Source organism: Bactrocera tryoni, chromosome 1 (assembly GCF_016617805.1).
Source record: "Bactrocera tryoni isolate S06 chromosome 1, CSIRO_BtryS06_freeze2, whole genome shotgun sequence".
NCBI classification, from domain to species: domain Eukaryota; kingdom Metazoa; phylum Arthropoda; class Insecta; order Diptera; family Tephritidae; genus Bactrocera; species Bactrocera tryoni.
Genome location: NC_052499.1, coordinates 83,693,319 through 83,714,801, shown reverse-complemented (window position 1 = coordinate 83,714,801; position 21,483 = coordinate 83,693,319). Strand labels below are relative to the sequence as shown.

The 21,483-nt window shown below is 38.7% G+C and overlaps 1 protein-coding gene across 1 annotated transcript in view; it reads left to right on the top strand.

Annotated features, from left to right (window-relative positions):
- The window catches only part of LOC120782628, a 406,655-nt gene that overhangs the window by 376,931 nt on the left and 8,241 nt on the right, over nucleotides 1–21,483 (top strand). Inside the window, exons 9-13 of the mRNA XM_040114996.1 lie at nucleotides 4,041–4,095; nucleotides 5,046–5,203; nucleotides 11,447–11,610; nucleotides 19,457–19,538; nucleotides 20,712–20,915. Of these exons, the coding sequence (XP_039970930.1) occupies nucleotides 4,041–4,095; nucleotides 5,046–5,203; nucleotides 11,447–11,610; nucleotides 19,457–19,538; nucleotides 20,712–20,915 (663 nt within the window). The remainder of the gene's footprint in view (nucleotides 1–4,040; nucleotides 4,096–5,045; nucleotides 5,204–11,446; nucleotides 11,611–19,456; nucleotides 19,539–20,711; nucleotides 20,916–21,483) is intronic.

Sequence of the window (21,483 nt, the reverse complement as noted above, 5' to 3'; positions counted from 1 at the left end):
CACACACACACACATCCTGTATGTGTATACTATATGTGCCTATGCCTTCACCTATCTATCTGTCTATGTGTGTAATGACAGTTATTTGTGTGCTGCTGGAGCACTTTATACCCTGCTATTGTTGTTGTTGTTTTTCTTTTTGTCTCCCCATTGTTATATACGCTTGTGTTTGTTGTTGTCGCACGACTTAGCAGTCTCACATAAAAATTTGCACCCCTCCCCAAAAACACTTTGCGCCACTAGCAGCTCTATTATTGCTGCCATCAGACATGTATGTATGTATGTGTGTGCTTGTGTTGTGTACTCTTCAAACGCCTACAAACTGCCATGTAGACAATGCCTCTTACGCCCCTCCACACTCTCTGAGTTGTTGCGCGGCAATGGACAGTCGCTCAGTCATTTATTTGGCAGCGAGGCGGCAGCGCTGGCGGCGCATGCAATATTCATTTTCCAACAAATGACTGCAATTTACTCGACTCTTCTTCTTTTTCGCCACTCGCTCAAGTGCGGGATGCTCGCGCGGAGGTTAGAAGTATGCACAGGTATCTTGTTTGTAGGCATTGTTTGTGTAGTGATTATGTATGAAAAGGTGATTGCCCGCGCACTCATGCCTCTGTAAGACACGCTGTATCTCTTTGTAAGGCATCTCTGCGGTGATAAAATCTTCGTTTTATTTAATTACTGCGAGTAATAAACAAGTAAGAATTCTATTATTCGAAACTACAGTTATGTACTGTCGTGGTTTTTATTTACATAGACTTAATTTAATTTTGTTTGTTTAGTTTGAGTTTCTGTTATGAACATTTTTTTCCAGGGCCGGTCTTTCAATTGTCATTTAAGCTACAAAATTTCAGAAAACTTAAAGCTCATCGTTTATAAAATAACAGTTAAGGTTTTATAGCTTTCATTTCTCTTCTGATTTTTCTTCATTATCTTGACTACAATTATATTCCGAACAGTGTATATTAAGTGTTTGTCACGAAATTCGTAAAAGAATGTAGCATATTTTCCAAATAAGGAAAAATATTGCTCCATCTGTGCGTAGAGTAATGATCAGTAACACTCCGAGAGCAAAGCAAGATTCGTCTTTTTATAGCCGAGTTTACAACAGCTCGCCAGTCGTTCTTCCTTTTGGCTGATTTTCGCCAATTGGATATTCCAACTGTAGCTCCACTTAATCTTTCCAACGGAGTGGGTGGCCTTTTCGTCTACTTCCTCTGGCAGATACTGCGTCGAATCCTTTTAGAGCTGAAATATTTTCGTCTCACTTTCTTCGCTTCTTTAGCCAACCTGAAGAAAGCAGAACCAATGTTCTTTTGCCTTTTCCGAAAACCAATGGAGCTTGAAATGCCGTCCTTCAGCTGCCTTACACCGAGTTGCAGATGTCTGCTCTCAGAGAATAGGAGTGCAAGTCGAGTAGAAAATCGTTCGACTGTCTGTTATGATTGCAGCTTCTCGACGTCGAACCTTTCTTGTGTTTGCTCATGTGCGTTTTTTGCTGCACAGAGGCGGATGCGAATCTTGGCTGCAACAAGATAGTGGTTCGAGTCAATGCTATAACCTCGGAGCTTACGCACGTCTAAAACACTGGAAACGTGTCTTCCGTCTACCATAACATGGTGGATCTAGTTGGTGGTCTTTCGATCCGGAGACAGCCAAGTAGCTTGGTAAATTTTTCTATGCTGGAACCTAGTACTACAGACAAACATATTTCGGGCCCCTTCTAAGTCGATCAGCCTCAACCCATTTGGCAATGTTTCATCATGGAGGCTCAATTTACAAACCGTTGTGTCAAAGATACCTTCCTTGTTCACCCTGGCGTTTAAGTCGCCAAACACGATCTGCGATATCTTAAAGAACTTCGCTTTGTTGTAGATTGTGTATAGAAGTTCATCCACCGGGGTGAATGTCAAGACTCGACGAAGAAGTCGCAAACGCAGCGCACAACCCTGTGTAGGAATTGGTCATCCTCTCACTTTACCCTCAGGATACTTGGTCTAAGACCGGAAGTCGTGAGCTGCACATTAAAAGAACCGTTTAGTGCCACTCCCAAGAGGATGGCGCTCAGAGAACTTTCTTCACTTGCGTGAACTTCTTCACATGGCACCATCCTCCAAGATTATATAAATAATTTAATAATCAATATCAATTTCTAAATTAACATACTATATGCCTTGAATACATAACTACATAAATCGATTGTTCGGAAGTCTACATTTTGGAATATTCATAGATGGTTTTGGCTAAAAATTTCAAAAACTGGATCACTGCAGCGCTTCACTTTAACTGCTTAAACCTTTAAATTTCAAAAGCCTTACTATTCAATAAGAATATCAGTGTCTAAGCAAGACGCCAACTTAAATTAGAATTCAGCACACATTTGCCAGGCAATGCTTTCAGGAATGCAGAAGTTGCGCATAAAATTGTAAAATAAACTCTTCCTAATGGAACTTTGTAATTTCTTATATATTTGAAGGCGACCCTACAGCATTGACTATTTACGCCCGCTGAGCTGCTGCAATTTGTATGGTTACACATAAAATAAATAAGCAACAGTATACCAAGCTGCATGCACATACTCCCATACACACGCACACGTTAAATTGTTTGTATGTAGAACCCAGAAGGAATATGTGGCCCCCCTACAAAGCGACACAACTGTTGAAGCAGCAAAGTCACTTCCATGGCGCTGTTGGCCAGCGTGAATGTGACTTCAATAAAAATCCACTCAAGACTTGCAACTGCAACAATTCCGAACTTTTACCTTCCACTTTGAAAATCCTTCCTTCCGTCGTACCGTTATTTTTCTCAAATGCAGCAGCTGCACCGAGAGAGCTGCGTTTTTCCGTGTCCCTAATAAGGCGCGCTCTACACATTTGTGGTGTTGTTGTTATTGTTTTTTATACCGTTGTCGCTCGACTGCGACTGTTTGCTGACAACAGTCACGTATATATTTAATCCACCAGCGTGTCACACGCTGAGCGCAGCGCGAAATGTTGGCCAGCGTTCGCTCATTAAAATTTGTTCGTTCGCAGTGGAAGATATTGCAAAGATGTTGTTGTCATTAGAATTCATAAAATTTGTGCGTAATACATAATTTCTATATAAAAATATATTCTTTATTAATATACACACGTTAGCAATGAAGCTGCCACTTACTTAAATAATATGGCGTCTTCTGATCAGAGCAGGTCACACGTCTCTAGTAAAATGTAATTAAAGCTTGACCAGGGTTTAGTATTAAACTTGGCACACTTTTTTTAACACGCAAAAGAAAACATCGGAGAGCCTATAAAACATAACCGGATATGGCTGCAATCTTGGAAGAAATTATTCAAATCGGACAACTATAGCATATAGCTACCATACAAACTAAACGCTCAGAATCCTGTTTTTGTACGGAAAGCTTCTTCATTTGACCAGATATCTGCAGGAAATTTGGCACAGATTATTATCCAAGGCATTACTATAATTTCCGAACATATTTTAGAGATCGAACAACTATAGCATATAGCTGCCATACAAACTGACCGATCACAATCAAGAAAAATATCTTTTTATACCCTTTTATGTTAGAAAAATGCACCTGTGAAGGGTATTATAGCTTCGTTGCAGCCAAAGTTAACATTTTCTTGTTGTTTTTATTTTTCATTTCGAATAAAAATTTTGAGATTTTAAATTTTTTTTCTAAGCACTCTTAAAGCATTTTTACGATATTTGGTATCTCTGATTTTACAGAAACTTAAATTTGTAGCATAAGCTTTCTCAAAGCTTTTCTCATTTTAAAATCCATAGTACGAGAATTTCGAAGAAATTGGAAAATTCTGGTATAATTGCTAAAAAGTACACAATTCGTTCATACTAAAAAATGTAAAGTTGTACTATCGAAGACTTTTCACTGGTTTAAGTCGTAGATAAAAATCCGTGGAGTACATATTTCGAAAAAAAATCAAGTATATACTTTATAGATCTTAGATTTAAATATGTAAATACGTACTTATACATTTTTACATTAATTAAATTTTCACCTAATTTTTCAGATTTTGCGAGATATACGGCAAGGTTTACTACAAATGAGTCGTGAAGGTCGAATAGGTAAGTTTAAAAGAGAGCTTTAGTACAATTTTTATTTTTTCGAAATCCACTATTTTTAAATTTTTATTTTTTTTTATTTTTTATTGACATAAAATTTTGCATTTAAAGATACACAACTACAATATTTCCCCAGATATTTTGGCATTTAGTAATGCTTCGTTGTTGCACCTGCGAAAAAGTTGTTTTTGCGTCCCAACGGCTTTGTACCTACAACAGCAAGCAGTTCTGTGAGAGCGACTCTTATGCCTAAGTGAGCATAAAATGCATACGTCCGTTTCCGTTTGGGGTGCAAACAGTTGCATACGCACATATACACGAACACACATGCACATGCATGCAACGCAATTTCTTCTTTCATAACAAGAACAAGCCAACATAAACAAAAATCTTGAGCACATGCTCAACTCTTTTGGCTGCCGACTACTTTAGCAGCCAAGCAGCGCATTTGCGTACCAATACACCAGACAGTTCGGCGGACAGACACATACGAGTGTTGGTCGGCTACATCTTGGCGAAATGTGGAGTAAACAAAGGTGCAATGACACTTTTCGGCTGCCGCTTAGCTTACTTAGTCTCTCACTTCTCGGTATGCTTTTGGCCTGACTTCTTCAAGCTTGTTGCTTTCTTTTCTACTTGTAGTCACAGTGCACTTGAGCAGCGCGACATTTTCCATGTAAATGCGCGTGAAATGCTGAACATCTGCACACAATTGTCGGCATGCAAAAATCGTTGCATACTGCGCAGCGCAAAGCACGTGTGTATGAACACGGGCGCATTCAAATGTTAGTTAAGGGAATTTTGTGTATTTTCGTAATTCTCTCAAGCGAATTTAAGCACAGCACGATTTTCATTAATTTTGAGTGTAAGTTTTGTGTATTTTAAAATTAATTTTTTATATTATTTGATATATTTACTTATATTTGTTTATATTTCTTCTTTTTCCTTCATAGACGACACCTACATGTATGACGATGCACTACGTGGCCCACATTACGCCGTAAGCGGTCTACATCATCAGGGTCACTGGTATGATGAGCCGCCATATGAGAGCGATCCAGACGACTTCTTGATGTCCGGCATCAATTGTGGACCCGCCGCTACAATACAGGTAATAGTTTTGAACCTCTTCTGGTTGCTCTTCATCGCAAATGCAGGCATTTTTCTTGTTTACATACCCGTTGAGCCAGAAATGAGCCTCATCGCTGAACAAATTTGACCTGAAAACGTCGGCTCTTCCTTAAACTTTTCAAGAGCCGAAGCGATGTCGCTTGGGACGGACAAACGGCTTCAGTTCTTGCACAAGCGTAGTCGAATGTTGTCCAAGATGGGTGATGGTGTTGCAAATAGTACGCTCAGCAGACCGATTATGTTGACCATAACCTCAGCGAAGCGCGCAAAACACATTCTTTACAGAACTTGAATTTTCGTAACAAAGTTGAACGATTTGTAAACGAGAACAGCTTGACACGACTCACGCCTGATCTGTCAAGAAAAGCCTATTGAAAAAAGTACCTTTGCTTGGATCACTCGTTATATTATATTCCAACATTGATATTTTTTGCCCATAATTGTTTGTGAAAAAATCTGACTTTGCCCTTAACTTCAACCTAACCACCATTGTTGTTAGCTACAAAGAACAACGCAACATTCTTAAATTCAGCATTGTCGTCTCTTTGCTGTAATCTGATTCGTCGCAATTCACTGACAGTCAACCACAACCGAAGGCTACGGAAATTCATCTCAACCTTTAAGTGGTTACCTTTTTTTCGGCGTACAGAACGGACCAATATCCGCTTTAACTTTTCATGCTGCGGCTTTTGCATGCTGCAACCTTTTAGCTCGAAGGTTTTTTTGATTTTATTTGGTTTTCTGTTGCGCACTTGGATGCTTCTTTTGAGCATTTTGCAAATAACTGAAATCATTTCTTGAATTTAAGCTTAGAAGTCGGTTATGCGCTTACCGATTTAAGGCGCAGCGATTTTATAATTTTTTTTTTTTATTGAATTTAATTTTTTTAAATATTTTAAATTTAGAGTTGCCAAGTGTCAATAAGCTCTGCAAAAAGGTGTTAAAGAAAACTATTATAAACTTGAAAAGAGAATTTTCTACGTTAAAACTTTAAAGCATAAAAAATATTTTTTTTAACTTTTCTAACAAATTTTGATAGTATTGCTCACTTATGCTTCTTTCAGCTTCATAAAAATATTTTTAACCCAAAAAATGTTATCCGCCCAAAATATCTCCACCGTTGGTTGGCCTTCTTTTGCCTCCTTCTAGCCCTACTTTACCACAAAATAGCGAGGCACATTTGCTTCTCCGCGTTACCACCCTCCACATGACATAGGCAGAAGACGGACTCACACACGGGCGCACCCTTGCGTGCGGTTTTAGTTCAAGTTCATTGAAGCTGCGCCATGACGCGCTTCACTGCCGCCTTCACTCTGGCGTGCGAGCATCCTTTATCGAGCCCTGCCCTTTTTGCCCGTTACCACTCATTATTTGTATTTTCCAACTACCCGTTTGCCTTTTTTCTTTCCTTTTTCAGTTGCCTTTTTTGGTATTTTTTTGGAGTTTTTGTCTGTCTGCCCGAGTGTCTCTGTTCGGGCTGCAGCGCACATTTCTTCGATTTTATTTGCAATCGCTTTATTAAATTACACGCTGAATATATTTTCTTTGCTTTGATTTCGGGTTCGCCAGCGAGCGTCCACAGGCACACACACACATTCAGGCGTCTGTGCATTTATGATTCCTTGCTGGCTGCCGTCTTCCCCAAAGCAAACGCTCTTTGCTGCTCTTTTTTCAATTTACTGTTTTCGCTTCATTCGTTTGCTTGCTTTTATTGCTTTCTATTTTTTATTGAAATTCACTTTATGTTTATTGACAACGCGGAAATGCATAATTCTTGTGGAACTGCAAACCAAAAGCGCCACCCGCCACCCGCAAGCGGTCCTATGCACGCCCGCTCACCCGCTTCGCGTTTGGCAAATACTATTCGTGCTTAAGAGCGCTGCGAAGACGTTGGCTGTCCTTTACAATTTCCGCTTCCCATAATCCTAATAAGTAGTCAGCTTCGATTTCGCCACACTTTTGTCTGCCAAGCGTCTGCGTCGGCGTCGGTGGCTGAGCCCGAGGCTTCAGCGTAATCGGAAACCGCACTTCGCGTCTCTCCTTTGGATGCTCAGGCAGCGGCAGCGGCCGTAGTAATAGTGGCAGTTGTACATAACTGTAAATGCCAATGCATTTGCCATTCGATAATGGTAGTTGTTGTTGCTGTTGGCGGCAGATTAAACTGTGAACTTGTTTTCTCTTTGATTTATGAGCTTTGTGGCTTTTCGCAAGTGGTTTTTGACTCCGCATCAAATCCTTCAATTTCCATTCAGTTTGCTTTGATGTCAAATTTTGTTAGTTGCGCAATCGAACGCACAGCCACACACACATACACACATTAATTGTATGACACACACATCCATAACAGGCTTTATTCATTTGCGTGCGCCGGGCGATTGTGGGGTTAGTGTCGGGCAACGCATAAAAAATACAACGAATATTTGCGGTTTTTTGTTGGCCCAAATAAATTTCACTCGAATCCATTTGAATCGGTTGCGAAATAGACGAATAACGGAGTATTCGAGCAATTGTCGTTAAGGCAAATTGTTATAAATTTATTAGGAATGTATAAGTTCGCTGACAAATGGCGAAAAACGCGCGCTTTCGAGGGGAGCGGCATAATTTCGTAGCCACAAAAGAGCAAATTTCATTTATGAGGAATAATCAAATTATCAAGCAAAAAACAAGCACTCAGCAAATAAAGAACTCAGATGATTTATGCGACAGAGCGAGGGTGGAGGAAAGTGGTTCATATAATCAGCGGTCATATATGTATAAATGGCTTAGCAGAGTTTTTTGTTGTAATCTTAATAGAAAAGGAAGGGTAAATTGAATCTGGAGTTGTAAGTAAACATAAAATTTATTAAAGTTCAAGGATTTTTTGCCTAATTTCTAATCAAATCAAAGTTAAATTTTGTAAATTCTTAACTTTCGAGTTAAGAAGTCAAAGACTTTAAATCAAATTGGAAAATCTCTGAAAATATCAGTCTGAAGATATCTTTTAGAGCGAAAGTGCGTAGGACCTCACAGAGCTGTGCTTGCAATGCAGAAGCCTTTATAAGGCAAAAATTGCAATACTTAAGTTTGAAAGCTATGTATTTAAGTCTCTTAGCGGTTATTCAGCTCCAGAGAATGATAGCTTCATAAAGTTCTGAGTATCAGCGGACCTGCAATAACTTGTTTTGGAGTGGGTGTCTTAGTCAGATTTTCTTCTATTAGTAATATTCTTCATGTGTATAGTTCACGCAAGTAAGGAAAGTTCTCTGAGCGCCATTCACTTGAGAGTGACCAGAAACGATTCTTGTACATATGGCTCAAGCTGCTCTAGAATTCCGGTCTTAAACCAAGTAGGTAGGTGTTTTGGGTAGCAAAAAACATCCGCTTGAAGGCTGAGCATCCTTCGCCAGGGTCGTGCGCTGGATTTGCGACCCTCCACGTAAAAAAACGACTCCACAGAAAAGGTCAAAACAGCTTTGCTGTTGTAAACTCTGCTATAACCTCACAAGCAATATCTACGCCAATTAAGAAAAAGAAGAACAATACATATTCTCCGTGCTTAAACCATAATTATCCAAGAAAAAATTGAAGGAAAACGGGGTATTGGCCGTAATCAACTTTCGTGCCTTCGAAACATTCCACAATAGATAGGAATCCAGAACGTTGGCAGCCTTATAGATATGGTGTAGTCACCACTTACGCCGTTACAACCAAGTTTACAACAGCACGACAGCCCTTCCTCGCTTCTTGGAGATTTCAAGTGTAGCAAGGTCTTTCTCCACCGAGTCTTTCTAACTCAGTGGAACTCTTCCTCTGCTTTCCCCGGCGGGTACTGCGTCGAATACTTTCAGAGCTGCAATGTTTTCGTTCATTCGGACGACATGACCTAGCCAATGTAGCCGCTATCGTTAAATTCGCTGAACTACGTCAATGTCGTTGTATATCTCATACAGCTCATCGCTCCATCGACTGAGGTATTCGGCGATGCCAATGCGCTAAGGAAAATAAATCGTCCGCCGAACCTTTCTCTCGAAAACTCGTAACACCGACTCATCAGATGATTTCATCGTCCAGGCCTCTGCACCATATTGCAGGACGGGACAGGACTTTTAGAGTTTGGTCTTTATTCGTCGAGAGAAGACCTTACTTCTCAATTGCCCACTTAGTTCGAAGTAGCATCTTTCGGCAAGAGTAAATCTGCGTTGGATTTCAAGACTGACGTTGTTTAATGCTGAAGAAGAGTTTTAGTTTAGGAGTTTAGATTGAAGTAGTCACATGAAGGGGTGTCGCCTTGTCTGAAACCTCGTTTGGTATCGAACGGCTCGGAGAGGTTCTTCCCGATCCTGATGGAGCTTTTGGTATTGCTGCTATTGCGGAGATACCAAATTCCGACATAGCGGCATAAAGGCAGCTCTTTTCGTGCTGCCAAGAGCAGTTTTAAATTCAAAGAATGGTGGTGTGTGTCCATACTGGAAAGACGAAATCTTATTACACTTTTTAGTTTTTCATCCACATTACTAACGCTTTTCAACCATTGTAGAGCTAGTGAAAGTGTAAACAACTTGGATGAAGAAAACGATAATACCATTTAAGGTATCCACAAATTCTCTTCGACGGAATGACGAATAGATGATGACAGCAAATATCTCTTTCATTAAAGATACTCGTACTACAACTGCCTCTCATTTATATTTCACTGTACAACACTCGACTGTGTATTGGACCAAACTACCTAAATAAATATATATGGAAATCATTAATGCTTGACTTTCATTTCAATTATGCTCCAAGTTTTCAAAGAGTGTCCAGTATTTTTGAAAAAAAAAATTGAAAGATCTAATTTTCAACAAATATACAAAAAAGTTAGCCTAAATTTGTTGTACACCATTGAAATCAGAGGAAAATGTAGGTACTGCCTATATTTTTAATTTTTTATTAACTATCTACTAAAATAAATAATATTATTTTTCATTAACCATAATTTCGAACTACGACAAATATTTCGTTTTCGCAGGCCTGCTTCGAAGAACGGAAAAATTTCTTTTTACATATTACTCAATTCCTCGAAAATAAATAATTTTGACCAATAAACATTTTATTCCTTCCTTATATCCTCTATCGATAAAATACATACATATATTAGGGTGAGTCAAAAAACGATTTTTTTTCGTTTGGGAGGCATTAAATTTCTTACAAATCTATGAGTTTCTCGATTTATAATGATTTTTTCATTGAACTGTAACATTCATAAGAACAAGCGTTTGCCATAAAGTACCTAATCGAATTTCAACGGTTTATCTTTTAAACGGTAAGATTTACGAAAAAATCGCTTGAGGCTTTTTTCTAGAGCATTCAATTTCCTACATAATCTATATAACGACATGTTTTTTCAAGAAGTTAGAACCAATTTATAAATTTTTCTATTCCTTCATAATAAGTAAATAGAATACTTGGAGGCGGAAGACCTTCTCGTTACAGTTTGGAATTCATATTTGAACAGACTTTTTTAGAGGCGTCTACGAACCTACCTTTCAGAGTACCAAGCAAAAAAATCGTATTTTTACCCACCCTAATAATATATAAATCAAGAAAATGTTTAAAACTTCTTTTTTTTTGCACTTTCTAGAAAAATTCAATATTTTTTTATATTTATTATTAATAAATTATAAATTTTAATCGCTTCAAAGCTTTCAAGCTGCATTTCCAAATTTCCCAAACTGGCAATTTTATTAAAATTTCATTCAATCCGGTCCATTCCTAAGAAATGTAAACACCGTTATCAAACCAAATATTCCAACATTCATTGTGCATACTCACCCGTATAAAAAATACGTACAATAAAACCAAAAGCGAGATCCCATTGAAAATTAAAACACAACCGAAGATTATGGGAGAGAAAAACGCAAACGCTCAAGCAAACAATTTCAACAGAATTTTCAGCTTTAATACCAAAACACAATAGAAAGCGCACAATCCACACCTTTGTTAGAGCCGCACACATTTTCGAATTGGCCATATAACGGTTTATCATACAGATTCAAATAAGGCTTGTATTGCTTAGTGGCAGAGCTTTTTGCCAACTTTTCTAAACTTTGTTAATTTTTCATAATTCCGAGTATTTTCCCAGCAGACCGCAGCCACATTTACGACCGCGCGCACTGCCACACACATGCAAATGTATACTTTTCTTTGCGAATATTTTAACACTGCTATAATGTTGCATTTTGTTGTTGTTTCTAATTCACAGGGCGGTCGGGTACGTTTCACCTCGAACCGTGAGAGTGTTGGTGTAATTTCATTAAGATCCGCCGGAGATATTTCACTGCCACAGCGAGGACCGCCCCGGCGTGGGCTTATCGTGCCACAGCAGCCGCCAAATCCACCGACAATAATACCGTTAACGCATGCCAGGTAAGATTATACGCACACCTACATATACACATGCATATATACTATAAATATAACATTCAACGAGCGTTTAAAAGTACGAGTAAAACCGAAAAGTGTATATTTTTTTGTGAGCTTTTTCAAAGGGTATTTTCTTGTAGGCGAACACACGCTCCCACACCGGTGTTTGTATGTATGCACTAAACTAAAGGTATGTTGCTGGGTTTTACAGTTGCTTGTTGTTGGATTTTACAGTTGTTTGTTTTTGTTGTTGCTGCTATTATGGCGTTAGCTGCTGCTGAAACAGTTTCTGCCGCTTTAGTCAACACATTAATAATAAATATGGCTGCAGGAGTTAAGCGCACACACACATACACAGCATTCACACATCCTTACAAGTCTCACACATACACACACGCACGCACCTACAAAGCCAACAGCTCGTGCCCGTCAGCAGCAGGCAAAGCGAAAGGTGTAAATTGAGCAAAATATGCGCCAACAAAAATTGTGTGCAATAGAGCACCTACAAACGTTGCTGGGCGCCACTAAATCACACCTTTTATATGATAGTACAACAACAATAGCAACAACTTTATGTAAAACATAGCACAGGCATAGTCCAACGCGTAGCGAGCGCGGTAAAGGGTGAAGATTAAGTAACGTTGGCGCATATCGGCGATTTATTGCGGCCAAATAAATATTTTAAGCAATTTAACGGCACATCAAACAGTTACTCGTAAGTAGGCAACTTCAGAGGTTACGAGCATTGTGCACACACAACGAAATATGTTTTATGGTGAGGGATCAAGACTTTTCGTAGTGGAGCATTACTTTTCTGCAGAACGAACGAATCGAATCAAATATCAACGAAAATATATATGTGTTTATTTATTTTTTTTTTATTTTTTATGTTTTAAAAAAAAAATTATAAATTTTTATAAAGCAATATAACTATAAAATCAGAGCAAAAATTAAGTAGGTAAAATTTATTAAGATTTTTTTGTAATTTAAGCAACAAAACATTATAATCTGTATCTAGTTAGAAATTTTGAAATCCCATAAAATAAAAAAATAAAAGGTTAGGTCGCCGAATTTTCATAAAATTAAAGTACACTCTTGAGTCCTTCATTAGTATATAGAACGGCTGAACAGTCTATCAGATCAGGTTATCGAGAAATGAACTAGCTGATAAGTTCAACATGGTAGCACTTTTGAATGCGGTTGGTCCCCATACCGAAAAGGAGCCACTCCACATGGATGAAGGAGTGAGCAGGAGTATTGGCAACAACACTAATGCATGCGCCATGCCAAATTGCTAATGGGTGATTACAACTTTAAAAGATTTAAATATATGTATACATGTTCCAAGGGACAAACTCAGGCATCTTGTCGCTTTCTACACTGCTCATTGTAGGCTTAAGAAGCACTTATATAATATAAGCCTAGCTTCTTGTGCGAATTGTCTATCTCATCGGAGTCCCTCTTTCGTTCACCAATACCTTTTGCCATCTTTCGGACAAAAGTATCATTATACACTCATGAAATTTTTGAACATTGCAGTCAAAAAATTGGTCCAAATATAATAGAACTTGTATGACGTCACGCATTATCCTGTTGGACCACTACACCTTTCCTTATAATCAATTCTGACCCCTTCTATTTGAGTGCAGCATTCAAATTGTCCAACTAATAGCAATTAACATCAAAATTAATAGTGGCAGAAGCTTAATATAAACAATCACTTCGAAATCCCAACAAACAGACAACAAACATAAGCTTGTTTTGGTAACTATAGGCCTTCGAAGTGGTTTGAGCTGGTTCATCTTTTACAGACCCTGATCTCTTGCTATTTACATTATTGTAAACAACCCACTTTTCTTCGCCAGTCGCAGTGTCCTTCAAAATGGATCACTTCTTTGATGTTTGATAAACAACTGACTGTTAAATGATACAAAGTAAATTTCGTTCTGTCAGGACATAAGCAACCCATATGACGAACTTCGAAATTAATCCTAGACGTTTCATGTGCTTATGAACGGTCACGTTAGATAAATTAAATCTACCTGCAATCTCTCGAGTGTTATTCTTTATTTTATTCACATCGACATCAAAAGGTCTTCCAGGGTGTGGTGTATCCTCAATATCGAAATTGCGGCAACGAAATTTTGCCAACCAATTGTGACATTTTACCCGGAGCAAACAGCTTCATATCTTCTCCGTACACATCATACTTGTACAATTTTCGCCTTGTTTGAACTAATGAAACTATGAGTGTTACAATTAAATTTTTTTTCAATGAGTTGTAAAATTCATGAGAAAACAGATTTGCCATAAAGTAATCAAATTCCAACCGTAAGTATCTTTTAAACGGAAAAAATCGGAAAATCGTTTGAGACTTTTTTGCAGAGTTGAAAGCGAGTTTTGAAGTTTTCTATTCGATAATAAACAAAAAATAGAAAACTGTAAGGCCGGGGACCTTTCCGTTACAATTAAGAGCTTATACTATTTTAAAACACTATCTCAAAGGTTTCCAAGAACCTGTTTTTTCAGAGTGCAAGCGCAAAAAATATTTGTGTTTTTGGCCAACCCTAACATATGGTAAATAAATATGTGATCATATGCATAAGACACACCCTAGTTCCCACTTTCACCACAGCGAAAAGGGTTCCACACAAGACGCCACCAATTTCTAAGGCCTACTTTTTATTGCGACAATTCGGTTGCCAATTTTACGTTTATTGCGGTGTGTTTGCTACAAATTTTTGTTACAATTGTACGCCCAAATAACAACAACAAAACATGGTAGATTTCATTTACATGACATGCCATGTGTTTGTTATTGTTTCTGCTTATGTTTCGGTACTGCTGCTTGCCCTTTTTAATAAAGCCAAACTTTATAGCGCTTTTCATGCCAGGCGAGTGTAGGAGTATAGGAAAGAATTTCAAATTTACTTATCGAAAATGAACTGCAGCGCACATTACTTCCACGTATTGGCAATAACACTTTTGAAATTACCCGAAATTCATCGCAGTTTGCTTAACGACTGGGGAGACATGTGACGTTGAGGACTGGTTTGTGTCTATAATTAAATTTGTAATTTTTGTAATTTTTTTTTGTGTGGGGCATACTTCACAAAAAATTATTGATGAACGACAGCAATGATAACAAATATGAAGTTGTCGAATATAAATATTCGGAACAAAAATAATAATAATAACAGTGTCATAATCATAAAATAAATAAAGAAATGAAAAAAAAACATATGTAAAATAAAAATAAATCTTTGCCAACATTCTGTATACCATAGTTATGCCTTTTTTTTACTAACTGTATAAATGAATACTTAAAATTATAAAAAATAATATATTACGTTGAGGTAATTAATCAGTTTTTATTTCATAAATATATTCAGCGAACTTCTGCCGGTTCTTATGAAAAACTTTCTCCAGTCAAAATTTCGAAAACAATTTTTTTTAATTCCTCCAAAGTAATTGGAAAATAAAACTCTAAACATTAAAAGTAGTTTCCAAAAATATTTCTTATATAATAACTGTACATCACTGTTAGTTACCGTGTCTCCTGATTTACTCTTAAGCGCAAATAAACTTGCCAAAACAGAGTTTGTCTAATTTAAAGTTCAATTAAACTTACGCACAACAGTAACAACTTTCACCTTGCCACTTACAGGTGGCATGAAATGTTTTGTGCAACCACAATTCACCCACATTTATGTTGCAAACAACACCAAGCCCCACAAAAAATACAGGGAAACACATAACATTGAAATTATAGATTCGCAGACCCATTTGTTTAGTCGATTCCAATAAAATCGCCTCTGTGGCAACGTGAAAAGTTTTTGATTACTTCGGCGTCGCAAGCACACAAGCACTCGCAGTCTCCTTGGGTTTGACCAACAAAGTCACACTTCGATAACGGCGAGTGATTCGTGTTGCACAACACACATATACACACATGCACACTCAGTCTTGTTTATAACTTTGGCTTACTGAGTGTCTATTGCTTTGTTCGGACGCTTCAACTGTCTGCCAGTGCTTACTGTCTCAACTGCCAACCAGTCTATTTGGGTGCGTACGTGTGGAAAACTACTAAAAGGGATAACCTGACTCCATCTAGCAACACCAACACACACACACACACGCACGCTGGCAAACACTCGCATCGATACCACCGCACTCACCTCACTTTGAAGCACTCGAGGAACTTTGATTGAGCGTGTGTTTGCGTGTCTTGAATTGTCTGTGGGCTATCGCAAATCAAGAGCAATTCACACTCACGTTTGCAATAGTTGTTGCCCCGTGCCCGCTGTCGACGTACGTCTGTTCATCAGCAGCTTGACTTTCACTCCGACTTGAACACTTGAACACACGGCCGCTGGTCCGTGCCGTCGCCCTGCCTCCAAGCGCCAATATACGATTTTGATTTCGATTTCTCATTAGTTTCACACTTTACGAACGGTTTGTGTTTCGACTTTTTTCGTCCGTTCGTCCGTCCGTCGGTTCGCTTGTGTTGCTTTTGTGCTTCATTTACAGTGCCTCTTATCTAAATGCATTTGCTTGCCCCAATGCGTTTCCTTTCCATTTCGTACTTATGTACGTGTGTGTGTGCGTTTGATTATGTATTTGTGCGTAACAATATGAAATTGATGACTTCGAATGCTTTGTCGACAGTTGATTTGGGTTATTATTGCTATTTCGGTCCGCTCCCCTTCGGCCACTCACCGCTTCTTCAGTCGTGCAGTCATGTGATATGCCCGAGTATATTGGTTTTATCAAGCGGTTTCCAATTCTTTACAATCAAGTGCCTTCCACCTCTCAAGCCGCTCCGCTCTTTCTTCTACTTGCTCCTGTTGATAAAATGAAATTTAAGCTCGCTGCTGCACAAAACAATTTTTTCTTCATAACACCGAGCACAATAATCATCTGGCATTGGTTCGTTTGTATCTTCGCATCATCCATTTTAATCCTTTTCTGCTTCACCTCAGAAAGTGCTTGGGTACTTTTGGTTTCTGTGCACAATCGTGCAAAGGTGCTGAAGTTTATGGAAAACTTTGTAAAAATTCTTTAGCTTGCCCAGTCCACACTTTAATGGTACTTAAGTGTTATGAATGGGTTCGTTTGTGGTCTGTTGACCACATTAACTTTCTGATGAATCAAAATGACAGCTATTAAAAGTTCAGTCCGACGTGCTTGCCGCACACGTCTGATTTGAAAAGTATGCATAGCTAATCTTGATTTGAAAAAAAAAAATTAAGGAGATTGTATATTTCATGTTGTGTATATAAAAAATATACTTGTATGATATTAATATTCTTCCCTCTTAACATTTCATAGCTCGGGCTTGCCATCAATTGAAGCGTTCGAACGAGTTTCAATTGGTCTTGAATTGGCCGAGCAGTAGAGAGAAGTGAATCGAATAAACATTATGAATAACTCACTGGACATCTCAGGCGATCGCAACCGTCAAAGTTTGTATTACTAGGAAACATCAGTGACCCTTATTATATAATAGTCATGTTACTCTGTCTATCCGTCTGCCTATACGTACATACTTATGTATATATGCAAACTAGTCAGTTTGTCATATAGTAACTATCTGAAAATTTTCGCACGTTCTTTACTCCCTACCAATCTGCTCATTTATCACAACCGCCGATATAGGACCGGTATAGCATATAGCTGTCGTACAAATTGATCTTTAGATAATTTGAAGCAATAATAAAACTTGTCTAAAATCTGTGAAAAGAAAACAGATACAGGTAGTTTAGTTACTTTAATATGGTATTCGCCTATCCTCTTGTAACGCTATCTTTGTTGTTGCCTATAAATGTAAATCTTTTGACAGGAGTTCTCTCTTAGTGTAATTTCGAATTGAAAAGATCTTTAGGAAGTTTTATGCCGCTTAGCTTTCCAGAAAGCTGTGCTGTTCTTCAAAGTGCCAAAAGTAGTCGATATCATCTTGAGTTTTTAAGTTTAAAAGTTTAGTTGTTTTACCTATTCTTGTTCTCAGTGTCAAATGTGAGACCTTAGGAAATAGCGAATCAAAGATTTTATACCAGTTGCTCAAACTTAAGTAACCGCAAATGTGTTACAGTTTTTTTTGTTTTTTGGTGACGAAATGTTTCTATCCGTGAGTAGTAGACCTTGATTTCGAGAAGCGTTCAGGATGTACGTTTTCATTAAATTATTATAATTTAATTGGAGGCTTAAGAGTCTAATGCCCGGTTTCACAGTCCATACTTAAGTTGTGCCTAAATAAAATCTTAGCTAAGTATTGTTGCAAACTGAGTGGTCGTTTGCGTTTCACAGTCAATGCTCAATTTCTATAAAATTTTATTATGATATATGGCAACGTTATGGGCATCATATGTTTTACAAACGTCATTCATAAAAATATGTTTGAAATATTTAAATTATAACAGACAATACATAAATTTGCGAGGAAAAATTATATCAAAAATTGATGAAAACAACAAAAGAACCCCAAATTTCATCACTAGCGAGTCGGAACACCTATGGGAACTGAAGGAAAAGTATAAGCGACTGTTATTGAGTGCAAACGAACGGACACTTGCCCTACGCTACGAAAGATGTCGCTGAAAATTCAAAGCAAATTCAAAACAAAAATCAGCTGTTATTTAAGCTTGCTTAAGTCTCCCCTTTTCAGTACTTAAGCATTACATAAGTATGAACTGTAAAACAATATTTTCCTGTTTTATCTTAAGTACAACATAAGTATGGACTGTGAAACCGGGCCTAAATCTATAAAAAAAAAAATACATTTTGATTTTCCTACTCTTGCTATATGTCTATATGGCCATAATAGACAAATAAATATTATATACAGGGGTTATGTTGAAGACTACCAGAAGAGAGATAACCCACAAAAAACATATGATAGAAGTTTTAAATTTCGCATACTACATGATGAAGGCCTCATAGGATAGGAGCGTGGATTCGCCCATCAATATCAACAAAATTTGGTACATAACGTCCTTTGCGATACCAGATGGAGCTCAGTTGCTAGCTGCTAGAGGAGTAGTAATCCTTTAGGATGCCCGCACTTGAATTTTAACAGACTCTGCGGCATCACTATCTATACCTCCTCCAGTGTATCATAACTTGGGGACTTCAGATGCTTACAACATGGTCTTACCAATGCGGATGATCCATTGCTTCCCTGGTCCCCTGCTCGAGAGACCTGCAGTCTTCTCGATCTGCCAGCCAATTCTGCGGGCGTGTGTCGTTACCCACTGTTTGGTATCAGTTAGTATCCTCATCATGTTCCTAGGGTATTTTCTATCTAGTGCTAGTAGGAATTTTGAGTGTTCTGAACTACCGTTTTGTACATGACTTTTGCTGTTTTGCACCCAGATAGCTCGTTCCATAGAGTTTGAATTTCTTTACCATGCTTCTGTCAATATCATCGTATAGACAATGCATGGGTTTTCCAATGTTGATGACGTTTTCGGATGTTAGTCGTGCACCATTCTTGGCAATGTCGTCCACTATTTCATTGCCCTCGATGCCTTTGTGACATGGCACGCAGTAGAATTGAAGTTTCTTGCTTCTGGCAACACTTTCCCCTACTGGCCTGCTTCCCGAAACACTTCTGGCCGATATGCGATACGATGTTGTTGCCTTGATTGCTGGTATCGACAGTTATCTATCAATTTTAAAGAAAGCTAAAACATCACGAGGAAAAGCAAAAACTAAATACACAGACGCCTTATTAAACTGCAAAAACAATAAAGCAAAAACTATTTGGAAAATTAAAAATAGAAAAACTATCTTACGAAAACTGTCCATGTAAACATTATTGAGCAATATTTTCATCTTTTCATTATTTCAGATCGCATGATCGCGAGAGCGGCGACTACGCGGGCTCCATATCGGATCTGCAAAGTGTCACCTCACGTCTCAGTGCAGTTTCGGTAAGTAAAAATAAATGCATACAAATAAACAAAAACACCAACAAATTAAAACACAAACAGAAACAGGTAAAAACTTGAAATTAGTTTTCCGTTAATGAAAACATGCCAGAGACAAGCTGCAGCAAGCGCGATAAAATTCGCAAAATCAACACAAACTTGAGCAAATGGCCACTAAGACAGCCACCTGTGTGCGCATTCTCGCCATTTGCGCGCATAGTAAAAGCAAAAGCATTGAGTTGTTACACACAGCGGCCGGCAACAACAAACTGGGCGCACAACAGCACGCCAAAGCGTCGTGGCAGCTATTGGCGGCCGCTAAATTGATTAAGTGCACTTTGACAACAAACTTTTGCGCTGTTGCGCCATCGTGCAGCAATGATTTCGCCAGCACATTCGTGAGACATTCGTGCAATTTGCAAGCGTGGACGCTGCAGCATTTCGCACGAAACCCGAACAGTTCTCTAATGCTATAAGTAAGGCAATACAACTGCAAATGTTAAATAAATATAGCATGCTATTGCTTGTTGGTTTTGTGAAAAGCTTTCAAACAATTTTGCAAAGTTGCTGTGATTTTGCTGCAGCACCAACTGTCACCGCTACATTTTGCATTGCTTTCAGGTGACGCTGCAAGCTCATTCCACTTTTTTGCTAACTTTTATTTGTCCGTTTTCACTATGCTAACTACTTGCTGCCGCAATCGTCATTCAACTCACACATTTGCAATTATTTCCATTAAAAAGTCACTCATACGCCATGTAGCACCTCTAGTTTAGGTAGTGTGTGCGCTTTAATGAGTAGGCGTATGGTGCACAATCTATAAAGCTGACAAGTTTTTGGTTCTACACTTAACGGTTTTAGCTGTTGCGCCTTGCCACATGTCTATAATTTTGAAAAATAAATATTAACATCTAAAACACCACTCCACTCAGCTCCACGTGTACTAGACAGCTTTGCTACTGGGTTGCGCCAACTAATCATTGCGCCCTCAACCTCCACTCCACATCATCTGTGGTAAATCTAAATTTCACTGCAATTTTCCTAGTCCAAAGTCCAAGTACTGTCCAACTTCAGCCACATTAATAATAACGATTGCACTACCTGACCTGCAACTGCTTTCATTTTCGCTTTATATTTATAACGTTGTTTTTTTTTTCTCTCTGTTTTTCTTTACAGATCGGCACCAACAACTGCACCGCCCGCTATCGTACGCTGAGTGGCGGCATCGGCGAGTCCCCATCGCTCTCGCCAAGTCCATCATCCGATTACGAGGATATTGCGGCAACGCGCGGCCTGCCGCCCAGTCTGGCGGCGAAGAGTAAAAAGAACGGCGTGCCGCACAAAGCCAACACCATCAGCCAGAAGGCCACAGTGCATCATGTAAGTTAATTACCGTTAGAAGAGCTGAACGGCCACTGATGGTCGCAAGCAACGGCAACAACAACAACAACAACACCAACTAAGTGAATTGCATGCATGCGCACGTGTGTGGTGTGTGTGCGGTGTGTTCAGCAAAGAGAAAATTTGCAATTTGCCGTCGTAAATCTCATGAAAATCAAAAAGTTTGCTCTCCAAATGCAAATCATGTGTTGAAATGTGTAAATGGGAATCGAGTAATCGAGTAATAATGCAAACAGCGAGTGTGAGTGCATTTTGTTAGAAGCTAAATCGGTGCTTGTACATGTGCGTATGTGTGTGTTTTGGTGAGTGTGTGTGTGACAGACCGTACTTTTGCACACAAATTGCAGAAACCGTTTGGTGGCCGGCGCCCAGCGAGACTGCGGTCGCTGCGCACCAACAAATTCGTAAGCGGGCAGCTTAAGCAAATGGCCTGGCAACGTGTCAGCCGCCCAGCCAGTCAAATGTCTGCACACTGCCGCCCGATTTATGCGCCCGTTTCAGTTATTCAACTTGTTTGCAGCTTGTCAGAGTCTTCTGACTGCTGTTC